Source organism: Geotrypetes seraphini, chromosome 8 (genome assembly GCF_902459505.1).
Source record: "Geotrypetes seraphini chromosome 8, aGeoSer1.1, whole genome shotgun sequence".
Lineage (NCBI taxonomy): Eukaryota > Metazoa > Chordata > Amphibia > Gymnophiona > Dermophiidae > Geotrypetes > Geotrypetes seraphini.
The window spans coordinates 27,295,629-27,320,859 of record NC_047091.1 but is presented as its reverse complement, the minus strand read 5'-3'; the positions used below and the strand labels follow the sequence as shown (position 1 = coordinate 27,320,859).

General features: G+C 44.6%; 2 protein-coding genes across 3 annotated transcripts in view; both read left to right on the top strand.

Annotated features, from left to right (window-relative positions):
- The first annotated feature begins 1,677 nt into the window (after positions 1-1,677).
- MYCL (MYCL proto-oncogene, bHLH transcription factor) lies at positions 1,678-10,440 on the top strand. Its single transcript, XM_033954580.1, is given in 3 exon segments — positions 1,678-1,928; positions 9,778-10,219; positions 10,222-10,440. Coding segments are annotated over 3 exon segments (912 nt in total).
- Positions 10,441-17,764: 7,324 nt separating this feature from the next.
- Positions 17,765-25,231, top strand: part of TRIT1 (tRNA isopentenyltransferase 1) — a 64,650-nt gene continuing 57,183 nt past the window's right edge. Inside the window, exon 1 of one of the 2 annotated variants that reach the window (XM_033954404.1) lies at positions 17,765-17,972. In XM_033954404.1, the coding sequence (XP_033810295.1) occupies positions 17,823-17,972 (150 nt within the window). In that variant the 5' untranslated portion in view covers positions 17,765-17,822. The remainder of the gene's footprint in view (positions 17,973-25,231) is intronic. The other variant, XM_033954402.1, reaches the window with a different exon arrangement.

Genomic DNA, 25,231 nt, shown 5'->3' with positions numbered 1-25,231 from the left:
AAATACCTAACCATAAATCTTTTAAAGTAATATCCTGTTTTTCCACTGCTCCTGGTTGTTCATCCACTACACTTATAAACTCAAGTGGTTTAGGTGTATCAGTAAAAGTCAATTTATTTATTGAAGTGGGTGATACCACAGAACCAGCGGAAGTAGTGGGAGTTATATTCCCACTAACACCAGATATTGGATGAAGTGGAGGTGTCCTTTCAAGAGGACTCATCGATGCTCCGGATATGGGAGAATTCAAATCAGATAAATTTTGTGCTGGAGTCTCTAAGGAAAATGTCAAATGTCTATCCATGGGGCCTGATACAACAGGTGTTGAGCTTTTAGATTTAACTTTCCTTTTCCCCATAATCAATTAACTCATACGACCTGGTATCCTGCTCCACGTTGCTCCAAGGGGCTCCCCAATCCCTCCACGGCAGCAGGCAGAAATTTATAGAAAAGCCAAGGCACGGAGGACGGACCCAGTGACATCATGGGTCCGCCTTCAGAGATGCCTGTTCGATTTCACCACGGGCACTGTTGCTGAATCGGGCTGGTCGGGGCAACAAACAAATCCTCCGACGTCCTCAATCAGATACTGGCAGGTAGCTCCCAATTGGGAAATACTTTTAAAACCAATAGGAGGAAATTTTTTTTCACTCAGAGAATAGTTAAGCTCTGGAATGCATTGCCAGGGGTTGTGGTAAGAGCGGATAGCGTAGCTGGTTTTAAGAAAGGTTTGGACAAGTTCCTGGAGGAAAAGTCCATAGTCTGTTATTGAGAAAGACATGGGTGAAGCCACTGCTTGCCCTGGGTGGGTAGCATGGAATATTGCTACTCCTTGGGTTTTGGCCATGTACTATTGACCTGGATGTACTATTGACCTAGATCAGGGGATGTTTGGGACATGAGCGTGACCTCCTTGTGTGTTCCTCCCCAAATGGTTGCCACAACAGGAAGTACTGTGAGCTGCCATGAGAGGTCATGTCAGCCATTTTGGTAGGAAGCCATGAGGGAGCGGGGAGTGAGGAGTCCAAGCTTCTGCTCCAAAGACCTTGTGCTGGACCACCAGGGGCTTGCCTACACATCGGGGAGTGGGAGGTCTGGAATGGAGGACCATGACTTCGGGATAAGGGAAGGGGGCATTGTTGGAGTTGGGGGAGGTTGTTAGTTTAAAATTTTAAATGCTTATATGGGCTCTGGTCCGATATTCAGCTGTCCTAAAGTCACCCACTTAGATTATGCAGGCCTCAGCTGAGCATTGCCATAAATCACCAGTCCTTCCTGGCACCCCCCTCCCCCGGCGCACTTTTTGAAGTGGCTGGTCAAAGCGGATATTTAGGGGCAGTTGGGTGGCCATAAGCAATTTAAGCAGGCCAGAACCTCTCATCCTCAATGTACACAATCCTCAATGCATCCTCAATGCATTGCAGCCACCCTGAGCATCTGTCTGTAGCTATGTAGGGGCCTTTGCTTGGGGTGGAGAGATGTCTGCTTTTTTTGTCTAAGGTGGGAATGTTCACGTGTGTGTGTTATTAATCCGGTTTCTGCCACTCCCTCGCAGTCTGGGGTGGGCATCAGGGAAGGACGCGGGAACAAAGTGCCACTCCTCCTGGGTAGCGCTGCGTCTTGCAGCAGTGGGGACTTCAGCCCTCTGCCCCGAGTATGGTGGGGCGGCCGCTGAGGATGGGCTCGGCCTCCGATCAGCGCACTTTCTATGACACGGAGTTGCTGCACGATTTCTATTCTTGCATCGCACCCAGTGAGGAGATCTGGAAGAAGTTTGACCTGGTCCCTCTGCTGGACTGCCTGGGGAGGGGAGGGGAGGAGAGGAGAGGAGAGGGGAGGGCTGGGGCGCTGCAGCTACAGAGGAGCAGAGTGACCCTTGACCCCATCCCCCAAGTCGCTGGAGTCCTCTTTGGTGCTCCTGCAGGACTGTATGTGGAGCGAGCGACTTTCCCCTGGCATGCAAAAAGTTAACAGCACCGCCCTGGTCTCCAGCCTCCCTGATCCTGCACCCCTGCTCAGCCCATGTCTGCAAGGAAGGGGTTAATCTCAGCCCCTGCCGCCTCCCACCACTGCAGTAATATGCTTATGCCTGCCAGCACCGCACCCCTAGCCAAGTGGACCGGTTGGGCAGGTGCAAAGATGTGGCACTAAATCCATCACAGTGAATAAAGAAGTCCACAAATAGCCCTTCTTCTCCCACTGATGCTCATAATATTCACAGCCATTAACTGGGGAAATAAACCATTGCACCTGCTGTCTGTACTGTCCAATGCAGGAAACACCATTGCAGCTACAAGTGAAGGGCAATGCTGTAGCGGAATGTATCATGCCCCTGCATGCCTAGAATACTAGTGTTTATGGATATAAATTAAAAATGTCCTGAAAATAAGAGCCCAAAAGACATTTTACTTCAATTCTTCATCAAATCTCTTGAAATAGGGAAGTGTTCATGTTTCTGTGCAACAGTCAGTAAAACAACGGGGGGAGGAGGGAGGAACGTACACACCTAAGTGATATTCTGCAAATACTGGCTTAACTTACACAGCATATATTTGAAGCGGGGTGCAGGTAAGGGGGTCCACAGATGCACAACGTGAGCAGGACATAGGTGGGGCTCACACCTACACACGTGTTATAGAATGCTGTCTGTCACATGGGCAGCTGCCACTCAGATGCTCACAGTTGCACCAACTCTATTGCCTGTTTCAATATTAGGTGCACCGGGACTGCGTTATGCCAGTGTTCTCTAATGGATCCTGGGTGCCCAGTTCAGTTCTAGAACTGGCTCCCCATAAGTGACCTGCAGAGAAAGCAGGTACTCATTTCTCTGGATAACAGTGAAAGCACAAGAAGCGAAATGAAGGGAACTCAAGCCTTGTAAGAATCAGCCCACACAGACATGTCCACTCACAAGCTTACTTTTACACACATACCCCTCAGATTGTAAACATCTGGGTGTAGGATTTATCGCAGCTGAATTAGATCATTGTTTCCAGTAATGCTACAAAAATGACAAATCTCATTATTAGGGTCTCCTACACCAACTCAGTACCCCTTAATCCTAATTATACTGTTGCAAGTTCACGGCACTAAAAAAATGTGAAGTCAGGAAAGAAGACTTTTTAACTATAATGAAAGATGCACTTTTTCAAAAAGTCCAAAGACTAGAGAATACCCAGGGCTGGCCCCAGGATATCAAGTGCCTTAGGTGAACTTTCAATCATATGCCCCCCCTCCCCTATCTGCAGTTCAGCATCTTCCCTTCCAATCCCTCCCTCCCCAGGTGGCTAGCATCTTCCCTCTTAACTCCCAAAATGACCAACATCTTCCTTCCCCTCTCTATTTCCAAGTGGTCAGCATCTCCCCTATTTCTCTCTACCCCTAGGTGACCAGCATACCTCTTCTCCTCTTTACCCCCCAAATAGCCAGAATCTCCCCTACTCCTCTCTACCTCCCCTACAGGTACTAAGCATCTCCCCTTCCTTTTATAACCCCCTAGGTAACCAGTATCCGCCTTCCCCTCTAAGTAGCCAGAATCTTCCCTATCCCTCTCTAACCCCTAAAGGTAGCCAGCATTTCCCCTTCCCTCTGTACACTTCCCCAATTGGTCAGCATCTCTTAAGAACATGTTGCCAGACTGGGACAGACTGAAGGTTCATCAGGTACAGTATCCTGTTTTCAATAGTGGCCAGCCCAGATCCCAAACACTTGGCAAGATCCTAAACAGTAAAACAGATTTTATGCTGCTTATCCTAGGAATAATCTAATCTAATACACAATTTATTAATTGCACTATACCAAAAAGGTTCAAAGTGATTTACATTCAAAGAGGCTGTAAAATCTATGTGAAAATACAAAATAAGCAGTGGACTTCTCCAAATCTATCTTAACGATGGCTTATATTCTTTTTGTGTAGGAAGTTATCCAAACCTTTTTTAAACCCTGCTAAGCTAATTGATTTTAACACATTCTCTGGCAATGAATTCCAGTGGGTGCCACATGATCCTACAGTTATGGTTATTTTTGATTACCACTTTTCCTCCACAGATATCAAAATGGTTTACAATACATTGAATAGTAATCAGGTACTCTAAACATTTTCCCTATCTGTCCTGACAGACTCACAATCTAGCTAATGTAGCTGGGGCAATGGATGGTTTAATGACTTGCCCAGGGTCAGAAGAAACAGTGCTGGGACTGAACCACAACTTCAGGGTGCTGGGGCAGCAGCTCTGACCACTGGCCACTCCTTCACTCCCAGACTCTAACAGAGAATTCATGTTAGCTTTGGTGACATGTATTGGACCAGCTAAACCTCCTAAAGCATCAAGTCCATCTGTATCAGTAATGCAGGAAAAAAATGTTAACTGTGTGTGTGTGTGTGTGTGTGTTGTGTGGGGGGTGGGGTGGGGTGCTGTCCCTAACTTTTTCTTTTGTTTAGCCTCCCTTGTTGTTTATGGGAATTTTGGTTTAACTATTTTTTATTTTTTTCATTTCTGGAACAATACTGTTGCACTCGGAATGGCCATTCCTGCTGTAAATGACATAATGTGGTGATTAACGGCAAGCAAAATCAGCCTTCATAAGAAGCACAAAACAGTTCCCCCTAAATCCAGAATAGGAAGGTAGAGGGAGAGGTGAAGACTCGAATGATGAAGAATGTCCTTTCCCCCTCTTCCAATCCTCTATCACAGCTGCTTGAGGCCTCCCACTGTGCCTTTCTCTAGGGAGCCAGAGATGGTGCGCCCTTCCTAAGACTTTTCCTTATGGTTGTATACTTTTTTTTCTCACAGGCTTTTATGGTCAGTAGCAGTAAAAAGAGATTAGGTTCCTACTATATATGCCTATACAGTACTTAATAATAAAGCACCATACTTTTTAAAAAAGGAAGTAAAATCAGTTTAAGAAAAATGAAAACCAAAATAACTCCATAAGTGAGTCTAAAACATTCAAAATTAGGAAGGAAAAAGCCTCGGAATAAAATCATAAGATTTGTTGCACCACATCAGCCCAGACAGTGACCAGTCCAGGTTATAAGGACCTGGTGAGTTCCAAAAAGTTTTTATTCTCTTATATATTCTATCAGAACATATAAATAGTTTATTATGAGCCTCAGACCACCACTCCAAGCTCAGTCTATCATAGCTTTAAGCTTGATGTGTAGGTTCCTCACTGGCTTAAAGTGCACATGACTATAACTCAATTTTTTAATAATTTAAATATTTTTAAACTCAGCCTTCCATTATTTTTTTATTAGCTCAAAAGTATTAAAGCAGTACTTAGCTTTAGACTTGTGGTTCAGTTAGAATGGGAATAATCTGCCGACATGTTTCGCCAGAGCTTTTTCAAAGGCATATTCCCTGTAATAAACAAACGTGTGTCAACATTTTATACTCTTCAGAAATACTCGTTAGTTAAAACCTTTACTTTCATCTATATTATAGAGAAAATTCTTCAATGAAAAGGTTACCACCCTAAGATGCTCCTTCCCGCCTACAGTCTCCTACAATTCCCTAATCTCTACTGACCTCAACCCTTCCCTACCTGTCACCAATCCCATTCCAGCCGACAGATCCTGGACCATTTTTGAGCTTGTTTCCGAATTGCAAGTCTCCAAACTCTGCCTCAAACTAAAATCTTGCAAGTGTACCTTGGACCCTTTCCCCTCCTACCTATTCAAGAATATCTCTACACAGGCCATCGCTTCCCTCACCAAACTTATAAACGCTGCTCTAACATCGGGCCTTTTCTCCTCCGAAATTAGACATATTGCACTAACCCCTCTACTGAAAAAGACTGACCTTGATCCCTCTATTCCCTCCAATTACCGTCCAATAGCAAACATCCTTCTCCTAATCAAGATGTTAGAATCCATCATATCCACTCAACTCTCATTCTACCTAGAAAGATTCTCTATTCTCCTACCCTACCAATTCGGCTTCAGACCCAACTTCAGCACCGAATCCCTATTAGCCTCACTAATCTCTAAGCTACAACAACTTCATTCTCGCAACAAATTCGCTATACTTCTACAATTCGACCTCTCCGCAGCTTTCGACGTCGTCCATCATGATATCTTAATCTTCCAACTTTCTGAAATAGGCATAAGTTCCACAGTCCTAGACTGGTTCTCGAAATTCCTACGCTTACGCTCCTACACCGTTAACATAAACGGTACCTCATCCCCTCCCTGGAAGCCGATATGTGGAGTCCCGCAAGGCTCACCCCTCTCTCCTATCTTTTTCAATATTTACATGTCCTCTCTGAAACTTCTTCACCTATCCCCCCTGGAAACTCTCTACACCTATGCTGATGATATCCTCATCCTCCTCGAGACCGACTCGAACCTCACTAATCTTGCTGAGAACATATCTGCATGTATAATGAACCTCCATTCCTGGGCACATTCTGTACAAATGAAATTGAATGAGTCCAAAACAAAATTACTTTGGCTCGGCCCAATATTAGATCATTTACCCACCTCCATCCCATTATATTTCGGCTCCACTCTTCAGCTTGAGTTTTCAAGCAAAGTCCTTGGCATCATCATAGACTCCTCTCTCTCCTTCAATGACCACCTCAACTTCTTGGTAAAAAAATGCTTCTTTAGTCTTCATATGCTGAGGAAAGTGAGATCGTACTTTCATCATTCTCATTTCATCGTCCTTGTTCAATCCACCATCCTCTCTAGACTGGATTATTGCAACTCCATCTATTTAAGCCTAACTAAAAAAAAACCTCCATAGACTTCAGCTAATCCAGAACGCCACGGCCAAGCTTATTTTCGCAAAAGGCAAGTTCAACCACGTCTCCCCACTCCTGTCCAAACTTCACTGGCTCCCAGTTCACTCCAGAGTCCTCTTTAAATGTGCCTGTTTAGCCTTTAAGATCCTACATGGCATCCTCCCTCCCGTTATCCCACTCTTCTGGAATTCCTCTAACCCTAATTCCACTAGATCCTCCCAAAAACTGAAACTATCATTCCCCTCTACAAAAGGTATATCCCGCATAGGAAAACTAGGAACATCCCTCCCCTTTAGAACCACAGAACTCTGGAATAATCTCACATCCCCGATCAGAGTTTCAAGTTCCCTCCAATCCTTCCGCAAACACCTGAAAACTTGGCTCTTTTCAAAAATCTAACACTTCCTGCTTTTTGGTTCCCTGTCCCTCTTTATCTTCCTAGCTCCTTTCCTATAACCCTTCATTGTAGCTCCTTTTCAACCTAACCCTGTAAACCATGCCGAGCTCTACGCTTGTGGAGATAGCGCGGTATACAAACCTAAGGTTTAGTTTAGTTTAGAAAAGGAAGTTCTACTCACCAACATTTTATTCCCAACCATTTTCAGAAACCACTTCAGTTAATCTAAAATGGTGGCAGTGGTTGAGTCATAAGTTTAAATACCCTACCCTCTACACAGCTGATTGCCTCCGTACAAGGCAAAGGGAAAATTAAATTTATTTTTTTAACTTATTTTTTATTCAATTTTATCAATACAAACAAGCAATACACTACTTGTATTTCAGATTGACAGAAGTTATTAAAAAGAAAACTTATAAACCAACTCCACTTAAGTCAGCGTTTTGGTTATTCACTTATGCTTCCAATGTATTTAGTCCACAAACTTTGGAGAGAGATTTTTAGAAAATAAATTTAACAATTGAAACAATCTTATCCAACCTAGAAAGCAGCAATTATCTGCGGTGCTACAGCCATTCATGGCAGGTTATACATTCTCAGCCATAGGCACTACTTGCTCTTTGGATTCTATAAATCCTACCAGTTGTTTAGGTTCAAAAAATAAGTAATTCTTGTTCTGATAAGACACAAAACATTTTACAGGAAATTTCAACAAAAAATTTGCCCCCAAGGCAAGGACTCTTGGCCTTAATGCCAAGAATTCTTTCCTACACCTCTGGGATCTTAAAGACATATCAGGAAATATTCGAAAATTAAATTTAAAGCGGTTTATTCAAATTCTTACAAAGAGTATTAAAAGAGAAAGAAACACCCCAGTTTTACTGGAAGAACACTTTCGATCTTAAATTAAAGCAGCCCACTCCAGTTCTGCATTTAAACCTGACAGATCCATGGTATTTAGATCGTGGATCCAGCGTTGTTCTAAATAGTTTAAGTGTGTTTCTGCATTACCCTCCTCCCTCCCTATCTCAATGCTATCTATTATTCTCCAGCGTATATCTAACCAGTGTTGTACCAGTGGAGATTGTATATTCTTAGGGCTCCTTTTACGAAGGAGCGCTAAGCGTTTTAGCGCACGTTAGCCGAAAATCTACTGCTTGCTTAAAAGGAGGCGGTAGTGGCTAGCACGCGCTATTCTGCGCGTTAAGGCCCTAGTGCGGCTTCGTAAAAAGAGTCCTTAGTGTGAATTCTCGATTTATGTTCGGTAAGCCAAACTTGAATTGGCCGTTTTGTATGTCCTATATATACTAGCTGACATGGACATATTATAGCATATATGACTCATGATGTAGTGCAATCAGAGTTGTACTTTGCTTTTATCTATCTTTTAGTTTGAGGGTCTTGCCAATTATGTCCTGTTAATGTATATTGATACCATTGACATTTACCACAACGGGAGTGAATAGCCTCGACGAGCAAGCATTTGACCTATTGTTCTTCCATGATTAAATGCAAACCTTGGAAGATAAAGAAATATGTCATAAAGTTGGAGAAAGTGCCAATATTTCTTTATTGAAGATATTAATTTTTTTTATATCTCCGAAAATGGTAAAACACATATTAAATTTTAATCACCTTCTATGTTCCAAAAAGTGGCAGAATTCCATGATACTTACCTCAGAGATGAGCAGATAGGAAGCAGAGCTCAGACAGTTCTCTTCACTGGCAAAAAAAATCCCTCTTCCTTAACCAGTGAAAATTCTGCAGATACTGTATTAACACCATACGTGATCTTCAAAGGTCCATATTTCAATGCTGGTTCAGGGAAGATAACGCGGGTGATCACCATTTTTATGATTTCCAGATGCTAGTGAAATAGCAATAAAAGCAGTATTTTTGTTGAAGGATACTGATTGGTTTTTTCCTTTTCCAGAAAGTTTATGGGTCCAAGTTATTTTCCACGAGGCAGCAATCTTCAGATTGTGAAACACTGGTCAGCATTGGAATATGGACTTTTGAAGATAAGTTTGAATTTTTCAGTTCTGTTTTGAAATTTCGCATGTTAAGGAAGGATTTGTCTTTTTGCAATGATGCACTGCTTTCTACAAGAAGTGCTTTTTTTCCCCATTCTGAGACTTTTTCCTTCCTAATTTTGAATGCTAATATACTCACTTGCTATTGGTGGACATTTTGTTTTTCTATTTTGTTATACTTTATAAAATACACCTTGGAGCACCTATAATTATTAGCCAGAGAAGGTGTGTGCCTAACACCCTGTTTCATAAAGGCACACAAGCCTCTTTATTGCCTGTAAAAAATAGCAAATGAGGGTAACTGTAGAAACCATTTTTGCATATAAGTGTGTGTGGGGGGAGGGAGTTATCAATAAGGCCTACCATAGGGTCTCACTGCATAAAATGGGGCCCCCATGGTAAAATAGCAAGATCTGAGGTAAAAACTATTCTTCAAGGTAGCCCACATTGATAACTCCCCCTCCCAACACACATAATGTCAATTTATGCAAATGAGCTCTTACAACAGTAGGTCCTGCTTAACACCATCTGAGGAATACTTGTATATTTTACACACAGACATGCACAAAGTTCACGTTGAGCATTACACCTATTCTCCTGCAGATGGACAGTCTGTGCCTTGAATGCATGCTTTACACTTGATACATTCAAGCCCCAGACAAGACCACTAATCTATTTTCATTTTACTTGCTTGCTTTCTTCAGAGGAAGAAGAAATTGATCTGGTGACTGTGCAAAAGAAGCAGTCTCATGTGGAGAGGAAACCAGTGACCATTACAATGCAGGAAGACCTCTTGGACCCATGCATGAGACACTTCCATATCTCTATCCACCAGCAGCAGCATAACTATGCAGCCCACTCAGAGCCATGGAGCAGAAGGCTTCAGGAGCCAGTCTGGAAGAGCAGCCAGCACTCATCTCATCTCCCCTACCCTGTAACCAAAATGGAATCCAGTGGGGGCACAAGCAGCTCAGACAGTGAGGACTTAGCAAAGAGAAAGACCCACAATCTCTTAGAGCGAAAGCGGTGAAATGATCTGCAATGCATTCCCGTTTCTCGGCTTTGAGGGACCAAGTCCCAATGCTGATGGATACTTCTAAGGCTCCCAAAGTAGCCATCCTCAGTAAAGCTATAGATTATCTGCAGTCTCTGATGTGTACTGAGAAACAACTGACTTTGCAGAAAAGGCAGCTGAGGTCACGGCAGCGGCAGCAGCAGCAGCAGCAGCAGCTCCTGAAAAGGATTGCTTTCCTAAAAGGGCAGTAAAGTTGCAGAACCAGAAGGGTTAGTGACATGAATCTGCACATTTTTCATCAACATGGGACAGGAAGAGAATTTTCATTCTAGAGACTAAGCAGGACAATTGCACTGCAGCCACTGCACTCAAATAATGGCTTGCATGCTAGGAGGCGGCTTCTGCTGTAAATATTGAGCTGTGTAATGACCTCTGCAAATTTACCTGATTTAACAACATGTGAATGTTGACATGGTCTCTGCATTGAATGGGTTCAGAGTCTGTGGATGGGTAAGAGTTGACCATGCACTTGGGTGGTTGCCAGAAGCCTTTTGAGCTGAGGCAGGCACCATAGATTCTAAAAGATTTTGGCCTCATTTTACAACTCTATTCACATTTTGATATGTGCATAAACCAGCACTTAAATGTCTAGGTTCCCATTTTACAAAGTCAGGATATGCACATCTCAGACCGGGTGCATGCAAAAGGTAAGGAGGTGTGGTTTTCTGTGAGGAAAGGCTTGGCAGGTAAATTATACAATGTTGATGTCCTAAAAGATCACCTACTACCAAGCATGTTTAGGATTTGGTAAACAGCTGCTATTAATCAGGAGTCCACTGGAGGAATTAAAGGAGAGGTTTTGTGCCCCCCCAAATGCCAAAGGAAACCAGTCTCTGTAACAGCGTCAGGATAATACATGGTTATGTTTCTAAAGCTGCAGTGATAAACATGTTATATGTTGCTGGTGTTTGTTTGGTTTCCTATCATGGGGAAGTGGAAAGGTGCATCCAAGGTAACTCCCAGTAAGCCAGGGATAGCTCCACCGCTCTGATAAACTGCACCTCAAATATTGTGTGCAATTTTGGCCAGAATTTAAAGGAATGCGACCGACTGGATATTTCCCTTGAAGAATATTTCTGTTCTTTAGGGACCTTTCTATAAACCACACATTAACTATTTTTTTGGAGAGTGTGCGTCATGGGCAGGGAAGGGGTGTAGAAGCGTTAAGCAGCTAGCACGTTCAGATTACAATTCATGTGGGAGGACCTAGTAGCTTCTGACTTTTTCCAGGTACTGACACAAACATTAAATCGTCTCTTGTAGTTCCCAGCTCTGAGCCAATATTCAACCCTCCTGCAGCAGGTACAGTAGGATCAACAACCGACATGATCTGGAGTTCCTTCGAAAGCCCTGACTGGAACCTTTTTCTAAAACTCTACTCTAAATACGCTAACTCCAATTGCCTATTAGACAATTGCCCACCCACTATCATGAAATCCGCCCCCCCCCCCCTCATTCAAAGCCGAACTCTTCAACTGGGTCTCTCTCTGCCTATCCCGACTGAACTTGGCCACATTCTTGTATCCCTTTTCCTTAAAAACACTAAGGAACCCATCTCCTCCACCGCCAATATACCACTCTTCCAAAAACTCATGGAAGGCCTAGTTAACCATGACCTCACGAATTACCTAGAAAAGTTCAATATTCTTCATGATTCCCAATCCGGCTTCCGCACAAACCACAGCACAGAAATTGTCTTAGCTGCTCTGATCAATTACCTTCTCCACCTGTTCTCACTGGGCAAAAATGCCCTAGTGCTCCAATTTGACCTGAGCAGTACCTTTGACCTGGTAGACCATGATATTTTGCTCAATTGCCTTGACTCCATCGGCATCACTAGACAAGTACTAAACTGGTTCGCTAGCTTCCTAACTAACCGTACTTACCAGGTCCACAGCAACAGAACCTTTTCCCATCACTGGCGCAATCCCTGTGGTGTCCCACAAGGCTCCCCCCTATCCCCCTCCCTATTCAACATTTACTTAGCCCCCTCTGGCACGGACACTAGCTGACTTAAACCTAAAATCATTCATATACGCAGATGACATCACCATTATCATTCCCCTAACTTCATTCACACAAGAGACAGAATAACTCATCTCTTCCGTCCTCACCAAGTTAGAACTTTGGACCTCTCAATTCAAATTAAAATTGAACACTGAGTAGAAACATCTGCCTCTGTAATGCAATCCTGTGTGGTATCTCAAGTAAAGGATAATACTTTATTACATTTACAGTTGGAGAAAATGGAGAATGCTTTGAGATCTAGGAACCTCAGATTTCTGAATTTTCCTTTATCTCATTTTCTTTCTCCCTTAGAATTACTTAAAATGTATTTAAAAGATGTACTATCTTATACTGATTTAGAAAGTTTTTGTCCAGATAATCTTTATTTTTTGCCCAGTAGTATTATAAAGATTTCAGAAGAAGGGGGAAAAGATCAATTAGTGTCTCCTGATAGTTTGAATATTTCCCAATTTCTTGAGTCATCTAAAGACTATATAGCCAAAAGATCAACATTATTAGTCACATTTAAGACTGAGATGGAAAAACAAGATATCCTTAAATTGTATTTTTTAAATAAAAATGCTATGTTCTGTGGTCAACAGATAAATGTTTTTCCAGATGTCTATAAACAGACACAATACAGGAGGAAGCAATTCCTACAACTTAAGGATAAAACCTTGAGTGTAGGTGCTTAATTTTTTCTTAAGTTCCCATGCAAGTGTTTGGTGGTATATCAAGATACCAAATATATTTTTTTAGACCCAACTCATTTAGAAAATTTTCTTATAGATAAACCTAAGTTGGATATTTTGCCTGTTATTAATGCAGAGGTTGACATGGAATGATAATGAAGATAATTATTATTATTATGCTTGACTCTAGAGTGTATTAGCGTTGAATATGTTGATGATGTTTAATTATTGCTTGTTAAAGGTCTCATCAGGAATAGTCAGCCCCCAATAATGTGGACTTGAGGATTATTCTCTATTTTTTTTTTTTTTTTAATTTCCTGTGTAATTGTTTATTTTGCTTGAATTTGTTATTTGTTGTAACAATCAATAAATTTAATTTAAAAAAAAACAAAAAAATTGAACACTGAAAAAACCAAAATTTTCCTGGCAAGTCCTACCCATAAACTAACTAACACCTCCCTGAAATTGAACGGCCTAGACTACCCAATCAACCCCACCATAAAAATCCTTGGAGTCCTCCTAGACAGATGCTTGACCTTCGAAGACCATACCAGTGCCCAGATCAAAAAATGCTTTTGCACCCTCTGGAAACTTCGCACCATTAAACGCCACTTCGACCACCTCTCTTTTTGCCTACTGGTCCAATCTCTAATCTTAAGCATATTAGACTATTGTAACATCATATACCTGTGATCCTATAAAAATACCATCAAACGCCTAAGAATAGTCCAAAATGCGGCCGTCCGCCTCATCTTCGACCTCAAAAAATATGACCACGTTAGTCCCTATTACACTAAACTCCACTGGCTACCGGTGGAGGCAAGGATCATCTTTAAATTCGCCTGCCTCTGCTTCAAAACCCTAACAGGCTCTTCACCAATCTACCTATCTGAGCACCTAGAAATTGCAGGCCCCTCTCGCACACGAAACACTTACCTGTTCTCCTTCCCTTCCCTGAAGGGCTGCCTCTACAAGAAATTCCTCGATAGATCCCTAGCATTCCAAGCGGGCAAATGGAACAAATGCCTTACCGCCCTCATCTCCAATTCCCCCCCCCCCCTATCAAATGTTCAGGAAGTCAATCAAAACCTACCTTTTTGACAAATTCCTCTAACTTCTCCCCCCCCTCCTTCTTTGCCTCCTCCCCTGACCTCGACACACCTCCAGTCTCTCCGACTCCTCCACTCTTGTTAGCCACTATCTTGTTTAGCCACTATATGACTTAACAAACGGATCACTCAATCTAACTAATTCTCCTGTCTTTGTTACCCATCATACCAAATACCTCTGATCTGCCATATTGAACATCGCTGTATATAACACTGCTGTATGTAACTTGCAGTAAATGTAACTTCACTGTAAATGTAACTTCACTATAAATGTAACTTTGCTGTAAAAATAACTTCGCTGTAAATGTAACATTGCTGTAAATGTAACTTTGCTGTAAATGTAGTCTCTTCATCTGTTAACCGCATAGAACTTCCATGGTTTTGTGGTATACAAGAATAAAGTTATTATTATTATTATTTTTAGTGCGTAATCTGAAAATAAAAAAATAGAAAATACCCTAAAATAGATGAATCTCTCTCTCAGGAACAGGGAAATATTTGGTTTTCAGGGGCTCCTTTTACTTAGCTGAGGGAAAAAATTGCCTTAGCATGCCCTTAGATGGGTCCTTTCTGTGTGCTAAGGCCATTTCTAGTGCATCCATTTTATGAATTAATGGCCATGAGCAAAACTAAGCTTGTGAGTTCTTATAGTCTGCAACTTTCATATTCAGGTTCTCTGCAGATTACAAATAAGACTTGGACAATCAACGACAAATACATCTATTTTGTAGGTGGTGAGGGATCATTCTGTGATAACCAATTAGCACGTGATAATGTAGTTGCGCTGTTTAGTATAGCCAGAGCCACTCTCTGCCCCCTGTGTGAAAAAATAACATTTATTTTTAGCATATGGTTTGCATATGCACATTGCTGAATTACTATGGGACACTTCAGTGCACCTTGCGGAATGTCCTTTTAAGCTGTGGTAAGCACATGCTAGTGTTTAGTAAAAGGAGCTGATAGTGTCATATTTGGGATTATTTTTAAAGAAATGCTGATTGAATGTTGTCATTAATGTATATTTCTGTTTTGTAAATGACATAAACCAATGCTCTTACTGTTTTTTTTTTCTGTACATCTCTTTCTCTCTCAGGAATAGTGAATCATTTGGTTTTCACGTGTTTTACAAGTTGGGATTATTTTAAAGGAGTGGCTCTATCCCATCTAAGTTTCACAAAATAAATCAATAAATAAATCCTTTTCTTCTGTCCACAATCTCATTTTAATCATCTTCAATTTATTAACCCTTTCCTTATGTGTTTTCCATTTTTGTATCCCACTCTTTAATTATATATTGTAATTTCTTCCCCGACCTATCCTTTTGTTTCCAGTTTTTGTTAAATTGTTTACGTCCCGTCAGTCTTTATTTATTTTATATATCTTTTTTACTGTAATTTTAATTTCTTGTAAATTGCTTTGAAGAATGACAAAGCGATTAATCAAATACATATTAAACTTGAAACTTGATCAGGGAAGTTGTGTGCCATTTCATGTTTATTATATTGGACACCAGGCCTGGAGCACTGTGTATAGCCCAGTTATTGTCTGAGGCTGGTGTATGAAAGAGGTTGCTTAATTGAATGTCTTTAGGGAACTGCTTACTTGCAATGGGTTCATGGAGACTGGCTATTTATCCTTCTCCATTGAGAATATTGACCATTTAACCCTACTTCTGTTTTCTATCTTTTAACCAGTTGTTTGGTTTTGGTTTTTTTTTAATCTGTGATAGGACATTACCTTCTATCCCATGACTTTCTAATTTCCTCAGAAGTCTCATGAGGTACTTTGTCAAATGCCTTTTGAAAATCTAGATACACAATATCATTGAACATAAGAATAGCCTTACTGGGTCAGCCCAGTAGGCCGTTCTCATTTTTTTCACTCATAGAATAGTTAAGCTCTGGAACGCATTGCCAGCGGTTGTAGTAAGAGCAGATAGCGTAGCTGGTTTTAAGAAAAGTTTGGACAATTTCCATAGTCTGTTAATAAGAAAGATATGTGAAAAGCCACTGCTTGCCCTGGTTCAGTAGCATGGAATGTTGCTATTCCTTGGGTTTTGGTCAGGTACTAGGGACCTGGATTGGCCACCAAGCTTGATGGACCATTGGTCTGATCCATTAAGGCTATTCTTATGTTCTCAACATCCAGTAGTAACCAGGTTTCTTAAAGGCCTCCATACAAAACCTCCATTGGGACCTTTGCTTTAGTACTGGACACCTTAACTCGAAACCGTGGAACCCTATTCTTAATGGCAATTACATCCGCTAGCCTAGTGTTAAGTATATTATTACATTCCATTCCATTCCATTAATGACTTCTATTCCACCTGTACCTTGCAGTTCTAAGCGGATTACATCAAAAAGATAACTGGACATTTCCAGGAAGAGGAATACAATTAAAGACGTTGGGCCTAATACATCAAAGCAATAACTGGACATTTTCAGGAAGAGGAATACAATTAAAGGCGTTAGGTCTAAAACAATTTTGAAGGGAGGATACTAAGAGGGAGAGAGAGGGGGAAAGAATGGGGGTTAGGACATTTGGATGAATTTCTTGAATAGTATGGTTTTGATTTCTTTTCGGAAAGCTTTGAGGTCAGTTGAAGCTGTCAGTAGGTTGGTGATGGAGGGGTCCAATTTAGCTGCATGTGTTGCTAGTAAGTTGTCGTACATCTTTTTGTGCTTAGTTCCTTTAAAAGGGGGGTAGGAGAAAGGGGACTGGGTTCTCCTCTGTCTGGATGAGAGGTTCCTATTTAGGCGGTTGTTTAGGTGGGAGGGTGCCGTTCCGTTTAATGTTTTGAATAATATGCAGTATAGTTTGAATTGGATGCGGGCTTGTATTGGTAGCCAGTGTGAATCTAGGAAGGCATTGGTGATGTGGTCAAATTTTCCAAGGGAATAGATCAATCTGAGGCCAGTGTTCTGCACGGTCTGTAGTTGTTTTATTAAGTAGGTGGAACAAAGAAGGTAGAGGATATTGCAATAGTCCATTAGACTTAGGACTAGGGATTGGTCTGAGTCTGTATTGTTCTTTGTTGAAGAATTTTCTAATTTTGCGAAGGTTGCGCATGGTAAAGAATGCTTTTTTGTGTGATTTTGTTGATTTGCACCTGAAGAGTGCAACATCTGTCTACTGTTATTCCAAGGAGTTTGAGAGCGGGCTGTATAGGATATTTGGTGGTTTTTATTTCTAGTTCAGTTATAGAAGGGGTTTCCTCCTCTTCAATTTCTGCCAGGTAGAGTGGTTCTTGGACACCTAAAGTAGTTCTCGTCTTGCCAACTTTCTCTCCTCTGCTGCATCAGAGCTCTTATTTTTATCTCTACTACCTCTGACAAAATCAGGGCATCTTTCCAATTGATTGGCTCTGTTCATCCTGCACCTAGTCTTAAAATCAGAGCTACCTCAGCTTCTGTGGCTTATTTACCTTCTCTAGAGTACTTGTGCAACATCATTGTGTTGACCAAATGTTTCCAGTTCTAACCTGCCTCCTAGTCAGGATTTGCAGGCTGTGCGGCTGTTGCCTATCCTGCTTGACTTGTCCATGGAGAACAGGAGACAAGAACCACCCCTTGGTTGAATGGCTAGATTCAGACGGGAACCTACTACGCATGCTCAGAGACCTTGGTAACCAGTCGCTCGGCGTCCTCAGCTGTGACGTCATCCCTCGGCAGCAGCCTCGTCTCCGCGTGTGTTACCAAGGAAACGACCTTTCGCCTCCCCGGAGACGGCCGTTTCCGCTTCCTGTCGTCTTCCCGCTCCGGCCCGATGGCGGCTGCGCAGCTCGTGTCGGTTGGCCTCCGCCGCTCGCTTCCTCTCGTTGTGATCCTCGGAGCCACCGGCACCGGCAAATCGCAGCTGGCCGCGCAGCTGGGGCAGCGGCTCGGCGGGGAGATCGTCAGTGCCGACTCCATGCAGGTAGGGCGGCCTCGGCCCTCCGGAGCCTTTCAGGGCCGAAAAGCTGTTAGGAGTTGGGATTTATTATTTCTAGAGCGCAGAAAGTCCCTGCTCAGAAGAGCTTACAATCTAATTTAGACAGGACATCTCAGGGTTGGGGAGTTTTTAGCTGGGATTTAGGGACTGCGCACGACGTATTGACTCAGGCAGCCTGTTCCAGACATAAGGTGCAGCAAGAAAGAAGGGACAGAGTCTGGAATTGGCAGTGGAAGAGAAGGGTACAGATAAGAGGGGCTTGCCCGATGAGCGGAGATCACAAGGGGGGGGGGGGAGCATGATGTATTGACTCGGGCAGCCTATTCCAGGCATACGGTGCAGCAAGAAAGAAGGGACTGAGTCTGGAGTTGGCAGTGGAAGAGAAGGATACAGATAAGAGGGGCTTGCCCGATGAGCGGAGATCACAAGGGGGGGAGCATGATGTATTGACTCGGGCAGCCTGTTCCAGGCATACGGTGCAGCAAGAAAGAAGGGACGGAGTCTGGAGTTGGCAGTGGAAGAGAAGGGTACAGATAAGAGGGGCTTGCCCGATGAGCGGAGATCACAGGGGGGGGGAGCGAGCATGACGTATTGACTCGGGCAGCCTGTTCCAGGCATACGGTGCAGCAGAAAGAAGGGACGGAGTCTGGAGTTGGCAGTGGAAGAGAAGGGTACAGATAAGAAGGGCTTGCCCGATGAGCGGAGATCACAAGGGGGGGGGGAGCATGATGTATTGACTCGGGCAGCCTATTCCAGGCATACGGTGCAGCAAGAAAGAAGGGACAGAATCTGGAGTTGGCAGTGGAAGAGACGGGTACAGATAAGAGGGGCTTGCCTGATGAGCGGAGATCACAGGGGGGGGAGCACAACGTATTGACTCAGGCATTCCAGGCATACGGTGCAGCAAGAAAGAAGGGACGGAGTCTGGAGCTGGCAGTGGAAGAGAAGGGTACAGATAAGAGGGGCTTGCCCGATGAGCGGAGATCACGGGGTGGGGGGGGGGAACAAAGAGGGAGCTAAAGTGAGGAGTGATATTGTGGGACTTGTAAGTCAGCAAGAGCAATTTAAACAATATTCGGAAATGGATGGGAAGCCAATTAAGTGACTTGAGGAGAGGGGTAATGTGAGAATAGTGGCTCTCACAGAATATTAGTCTTACAGCAGAATTTTGAACGGATTGATGAGGTGACAGATGGGTACACCGGAGGCCTGAGAGAACTAGTTTGCAGTAAAATGGGGTGGACAAATTATAGCAGGTTTCAGGGAAAGGGAGCACCATTCAGGGATAAAATTTCTCACAAAAGAAGGGAAAAAGCCAAAGGAGATCTATGAACGCATGACTTCAGTTTATAATGAGTCTGACCCATCCTACAAAATAAAATTTTGGAGCAAGCAGTTTAAGTGGGGTAGAGAGTAGAAAATGATGCAGGGAAAAATGTGCCCCCATGAGCTCGGTTCCCACCCTATCCCTACAAACCATCTGCTCCCAACGCACAAGCCTCAAATATTTGATTTTATACTGAACTTATTTTTATTAAAGTATAAAAAGAAACAATATTCTGTACAATAATCATTTTATAAATTACAGAGCAAGGATCAACACAACTCCTTTCTCCCCTCTCCCTCACAAATATCCCCTCTATCGAGAAAACTGGTCAAATTATTACAGAATGCTACGTAGAAAAATCAAGCTAATGGAATATTTCAGTCACACGTGGCAGGAATAGTGTTAGGGGAGTGCAACTAGGGTGCTACCCCCTGGTCAGAGAGAGCCCTAAGCCAGCTGGAAACTAAAGACGCACAGCTTAGGCTTTGCAGTCCCGTCCCCAGTTATGTCTAGCACCAGCTCTAGCAGGATACGTATTTCAAATCTGATATATTCTAATCACAAAGTAGAAAATAAAATTATTTTTCTACCTTTTATTGTCTCATCATTTTATTCTTGTTGGTCTCAGGCACTGGTCTCTGTTTTCTTTTGTCTTCTCTTAACTCACTTGCCAGGGTCTCCTGACCATTTGACATTTCTTCTTTCTCTATGCTCACCATCCATCTTCTATCTCTATGTATGTATTGTTCCTCATGTTCAGTGTCTCCCTTCTCTGTCTCCTTTTTGTCCCTTTCTAGTATTTCCCGTCATCATCTCTCCATTCTATGACTCCCCTCCCCCTGTGTACAGTATCACTGCTCTATATCTCCCCCTGTCCAGCATCTTCCTTCTGTATTCTTATTCTTCCCCATGTCTAGCTATCTTCTTTCTGTGTCGTATACCCTCTGTGTCCATATACCACCCCCATGCAGCATTCCCCTTTTTGTCCCTGTTCCTTTGCTCCTATCCATGCCCACAATCTTCCCTCTTACTCTTTTACACCAATGTGTCTCTCATACTCCCTCTTTCTTCCCTCCCTCCACTGTGTTCAATATTTCATTCACTCTTCCTTCAACCCCTTGGTTCAGCTTTTCTCTTTCACTTTCCTTTTCTTTCTTCCAACTTGCAGGTCCTGCACCTCTCCCCCTTCCTTGCAGGTCCTGCACCTCTCCCCCCTTCCCATAGGTCCAACACCTCTATCCCCTCCCTTCAGTGCCCAGGAGTGGGTGTGGCACCTCTCCCTTCCCTCCAGCTCCACTCCACCCACCAAATGGGCCCAGCACCCGACCAGATCCAGTAACTGTCACCCTTCCCTACAGCAGCCCAAGCAAACCCCTCTCCTTTGCGGGTACATCAGCAGCCCTCCTCCTTCCTGAGATTATTTTCTGTTCAGAGTTTTGAAGAAATCTCTGGACGGCAGTTTTCAAGTGATGAAGGTATCAAGGAAGCTCTGACATCCTGGTTTGAAGGTTAAACAGAAGAATTCAATTCAAAGGAGTTAAAGTCATTTTAGAAAAAGTGGATGAAGTGTATGGAGCTATCAGGGGACTGTATTGAAAAATAAAAATTGTTTGAAAACTTTTCTTTCCTACTGAGGTAGATAAATGATTGTTCCTCATAGAGTCACTGATAGACCTCAGTGTGTCTACATCAGTGGTTCCCAAACCTGTCATGGGGGACCCCCAGCCAGTCAGGTTTTCAAGATATCCCTAATGAATATGCATAAGAGAGATTTGCATATAATGGAAGTGACAGGTAGGCAAATCTCTCTCATACATATTCATTAGGGATATCTTGAAAACCTGACTGGCTAGAGGTCCCCCAGGACAGGTTTGGGAACCACTGGTCTACATTGTAGGAAAGGAAAGGGAGAGGAGATGTGGTTCAGCCAGCATAAATGCATAGGATGCAAGTTTTTCAACTGAAAGGAAACTCGAAGCTCTGCAATGAGAGGGCCTAAGATGAAGTTAAAAGGGGATGTCCTTCCTTTCTGACTTCTTAGGTATTGTATAATGGATCCATGCTCCTTTCTTGTTTCCTTTACTCCACTGTTTATCTATATACAAAAGATTTTCAGTAAAAATACCTTGACTTTAAAAAGGGGATAGACTTGGACATATTCTAAGGAATTGCTTGTTTACAGACAATTGGTGGATGTGTAGAACAACGACCTGGTGGAGATGTGGACTATCTGAATTCTAGAAAACATGGATCAGGCATTTATTTAACAAACTTATATCCCACCTAAAACCTAAGCGGGATCTCTTAAAGGGAGGAAGGGATAGTGGATGATATGAATGAGCAGACTGTCATTTTCTGTGTGTATATTGTGTGTGTGTGCATAAAACAAGGGCTCTCAAGCTTTTAAAATTTTATTTAAAATTGCAGTACATTATATCGCAGTGAAAATATCAAACCAAACATTTTATTCTCCTTTGCCCCACTGTGCACGTCCCTAGTTCTAGAATCACTGGCTTTAAAGATACCTGCAGAATATTTACATTTTTCAGAATACAGTATATGGAATCATGACCTTTTTAAGATAATTGTCTTAATAAGGAAATTTCTAAATGTTTAAAGACACATCTCTTCTCTATGTGATTTGCATGTTGCATATATGCTATTATCCCAGGACAAGCAGGCATGATATTCTCACATGTGGGTGATGTCATCTACGGAGCCCCGATGCGGAAGCATTTTCAAGCAAACTTGATTGAAGATTTAAGTTTGCTCTGCTGCTCCACGCATGCGTGCCTTCCTGCTCCACTAGGGGGCGCATCCCCTTGTGGTCTCCAGTTCAAAATTTTCCGCTGAGCCTAGAAGTCGTGTTTTTTCAGGCTCTGCCCCAACTGCCTTCTAGCACCGCAATTTTTTCTTATTTTTCTCGATTAAGTCGCTGTGCGCAAATTTTTTCTTGTTTCAACTTGTTCCTGCTTCGTTTTTGACCGACCGGAGGCTTCCGGGTCCCCGTGGCCGCGTGGCTACTCGAGCCGCGGCCAGTTTCGATTCTATGTCCCGGCCTTTGACCGGCTTTAAAAAGTGCACCCGGTGCGAGCGGCTTCTTTCCATCACAGACCCGCATCGCCGGTGCATCCTCTGCCTGGGGGCTGCTCATCCAACCGACTCCTGCCCCCAGTGTGCTACTTTCCAGAACCGGGCCCTCCGCCGAAGAAAAGCCCACATGGCGGATCTCTTCGCCGCCAACCAACCCTCTACCTCGGCCTCGAGGTCGGCCCCGGCCTTGACCTCGGCCCCGAATACCTCGGCATCGCCTCGAGACTCGAATCCGAAGTCCTCGGGACAACAGAAAGCCTCGGCTCCGGGTAAGTCCCCTCTTCAGGTCCCGTAACAGCGAAGAAGCCAGCCTCGGGGACACCGGCGACGCATGGCGGAAGTCCCATGCTTACAGCCCCGGCGAAGCCCTCCAAGCCTTCGGGCCGTGCCTCCACCACACGGGAATACTGTGATACGAGGTCGCCCCCGGTGGAGCGCACCGAGGCAGTGGACATGCCCTCGATGCTGTCCGTGCCCGTTTTCCAGGACCTACTCCAAGCGATGATCTCATCGGAGCTGTCCGCTGCAATGGCCCATCTACAACCGGCCTCGGCCTTGACCCCGCATGTGCCAGACCAGCCTGAGCCTCGCGTCGAGCCACCTCGGGGAAAAGCGCGCAAGCTTCGCCGCATCCCATCCTCCCCGGACTCCTTGCCGAGACACCCGAGGCGCTCTCCCTCCACAGACCGCCGCGGGGCAAAACGTCGTGCTAAAACGACAGAAACCTCGAACCGCCGTACCTCCAAGAAGGCCCAGGGTTCCCCCACTCTATGAGGCCGTTCACCTACACCTCGTACGGGACCGCTGAGGGTGGCGGAGCTATCACTCTCCAACCCGCGCATCCTCCAAACTCCCCCTCAGACCGGGGCTCCGATCCGAGGTTTCAGGCTTTCACCGAGGGAGTCCGGGTCGAGGTCACCGATTCGACATTGATCGGTACCCCGAACCCCGGCATCGTCTCCGAGGGGCTCCTCAAGACGTCGGAGATCCATGACCCCGGAACACTTTCACAGTGCTTCCCCGGTCTCGGAGCGTGGATCGGAGCAGGAGCCTCGATACTCGAGGGAAGCCTCCCCATCCTTCTCCACCCGACGGAGGTCTCGTTCACTGACCCCGCACGGGGCCTCGGGAACATCCTTCTCTCGCTTTGTCCAGGACATGGGCCACGCTTTGGACTTGGACCTCCAGTCCGACTCCAGATACTCTAAGGAGTACCTAGCGGAGCTGGATATGCCATCACTGCCCAGAGAGTCCCTTCGCTTACCGCCTAACCCGGTACTCCAACAGGCTTTCTTCAGGAACCTGGAGACCCCCTATATGGTCACAGCAGTACCCTCCAAAATGGAGGCCAAGTACCGTACAGTACCCTTCCCGGGATTTGAACAACCGCAGCTCTCCCACCAGTCGCTGTTAGTAGAATCCTCCTTGAAAAAGGCTCACCCCTCCAGGGTCTCAGCGGCGGTCCCCCCAGGCCGAGAAGGCCAAACCCTAGACAAGTTCGGCAGGAGACTATATCAAAATGCGATGATGGCCTCTAGGGTGCAAAGCTACACTTTCACCTTCACATCCTACCTCAAACACCTCATTGGACTACTGAGAGCCTTTGAGACTGACTTACCGGCGTCCCGCCAAGGAGCGTTTAACCTGCTTTCAGAGTCCCTCTCCAACCTACGCCTCCATCTATTCCACGCGGCCTACGATGGCTTCGAACTCTCCTCCAGAGAGGCAGCCTTTGCTATCGCCATGCGCCGCCTAGCTTGGCAGCGCCTGGTCGACATGGACCCCAACTTACAGGACCGGTTGGCTAACCTCCCCTGCGTGGGTAAAGAACTGTTTGATGACACTATCGAGGCGGCTACAAAACGCCTCTCCGAACACGAACGCTCGTTTGCCTCCCTCGTGCGGCAAAAGCCTAAACCGCCCGCGTCCAGGCCGTTCAGGGCCCCTCCGCGCCTCTACCCACAAAAATCCACTCCTGCCTTCTCGCGGCCTCCGCCCAGGCGTCCGCAAGCCCACCATCGGGCCCTGCCCAAGTCCCAACTGCCTGCGACTACCAAACCATCCCTGTCCTTTTGACGGGATACGCGGAAGGGGGCGGGCCCCCTCCGCCATAGTCCCAGGCCTCCTTCCCATCGGGGGTCGCCTCAAAGTCTTTTACCCTCGCTGGGAACAAGTCACGTCGGACGCATGGGTCCTTGGCGTGATCTCATCAGGATACTCTCTCAACTTTTGGGCCATTCCTCCAGACAACAATCTTCAATCTCTTCATCTGAGTGCTTGGTTTCTTTCCCCCTGACTTCTCTCCCCGTGTCTCAATCAGTCAAGGAGATATTGGAGGCCTCTAGAAAGACCTCGACGAGAACCTGCTATGCTCAAAAGTGAACCAGATTCTCAGCCTGGTGCTCCTCTCACAGCCAGGACCCGGTGTCGGTCCCCGTCCCTCTGGTCCTTGACTGTTTACTTCAATTATCTCACTCCGGCCTAAAGACCAACTCCATTCGAGTACATCTCAGTGTGATTGCGGCCTTTCATCAGCCCCTGGAAGGAAAAGCCCTCTCGCTCCACCCCTTAGTCTCTCGCTTCATGAAGAGTCTTCTGAATGTCCACCCTCCTCTCAAACCCCCTCCGGTGGTTTGGGACCTTAACGTGGTTCTGGCTCAACTAATGAAACCTCCATTTGAGCCCCTAGACAAATGCCATCCTAAATTCCTCACGTGGAAGGTGATTTTCCTGCTTGCACTCACTTCCGCCCGGCGAGTTAGTGAGCTACAGGCTCTGGTAGCGGACCCACCCTTCACTGTTTTCCACCATGACAAGGTGGTAC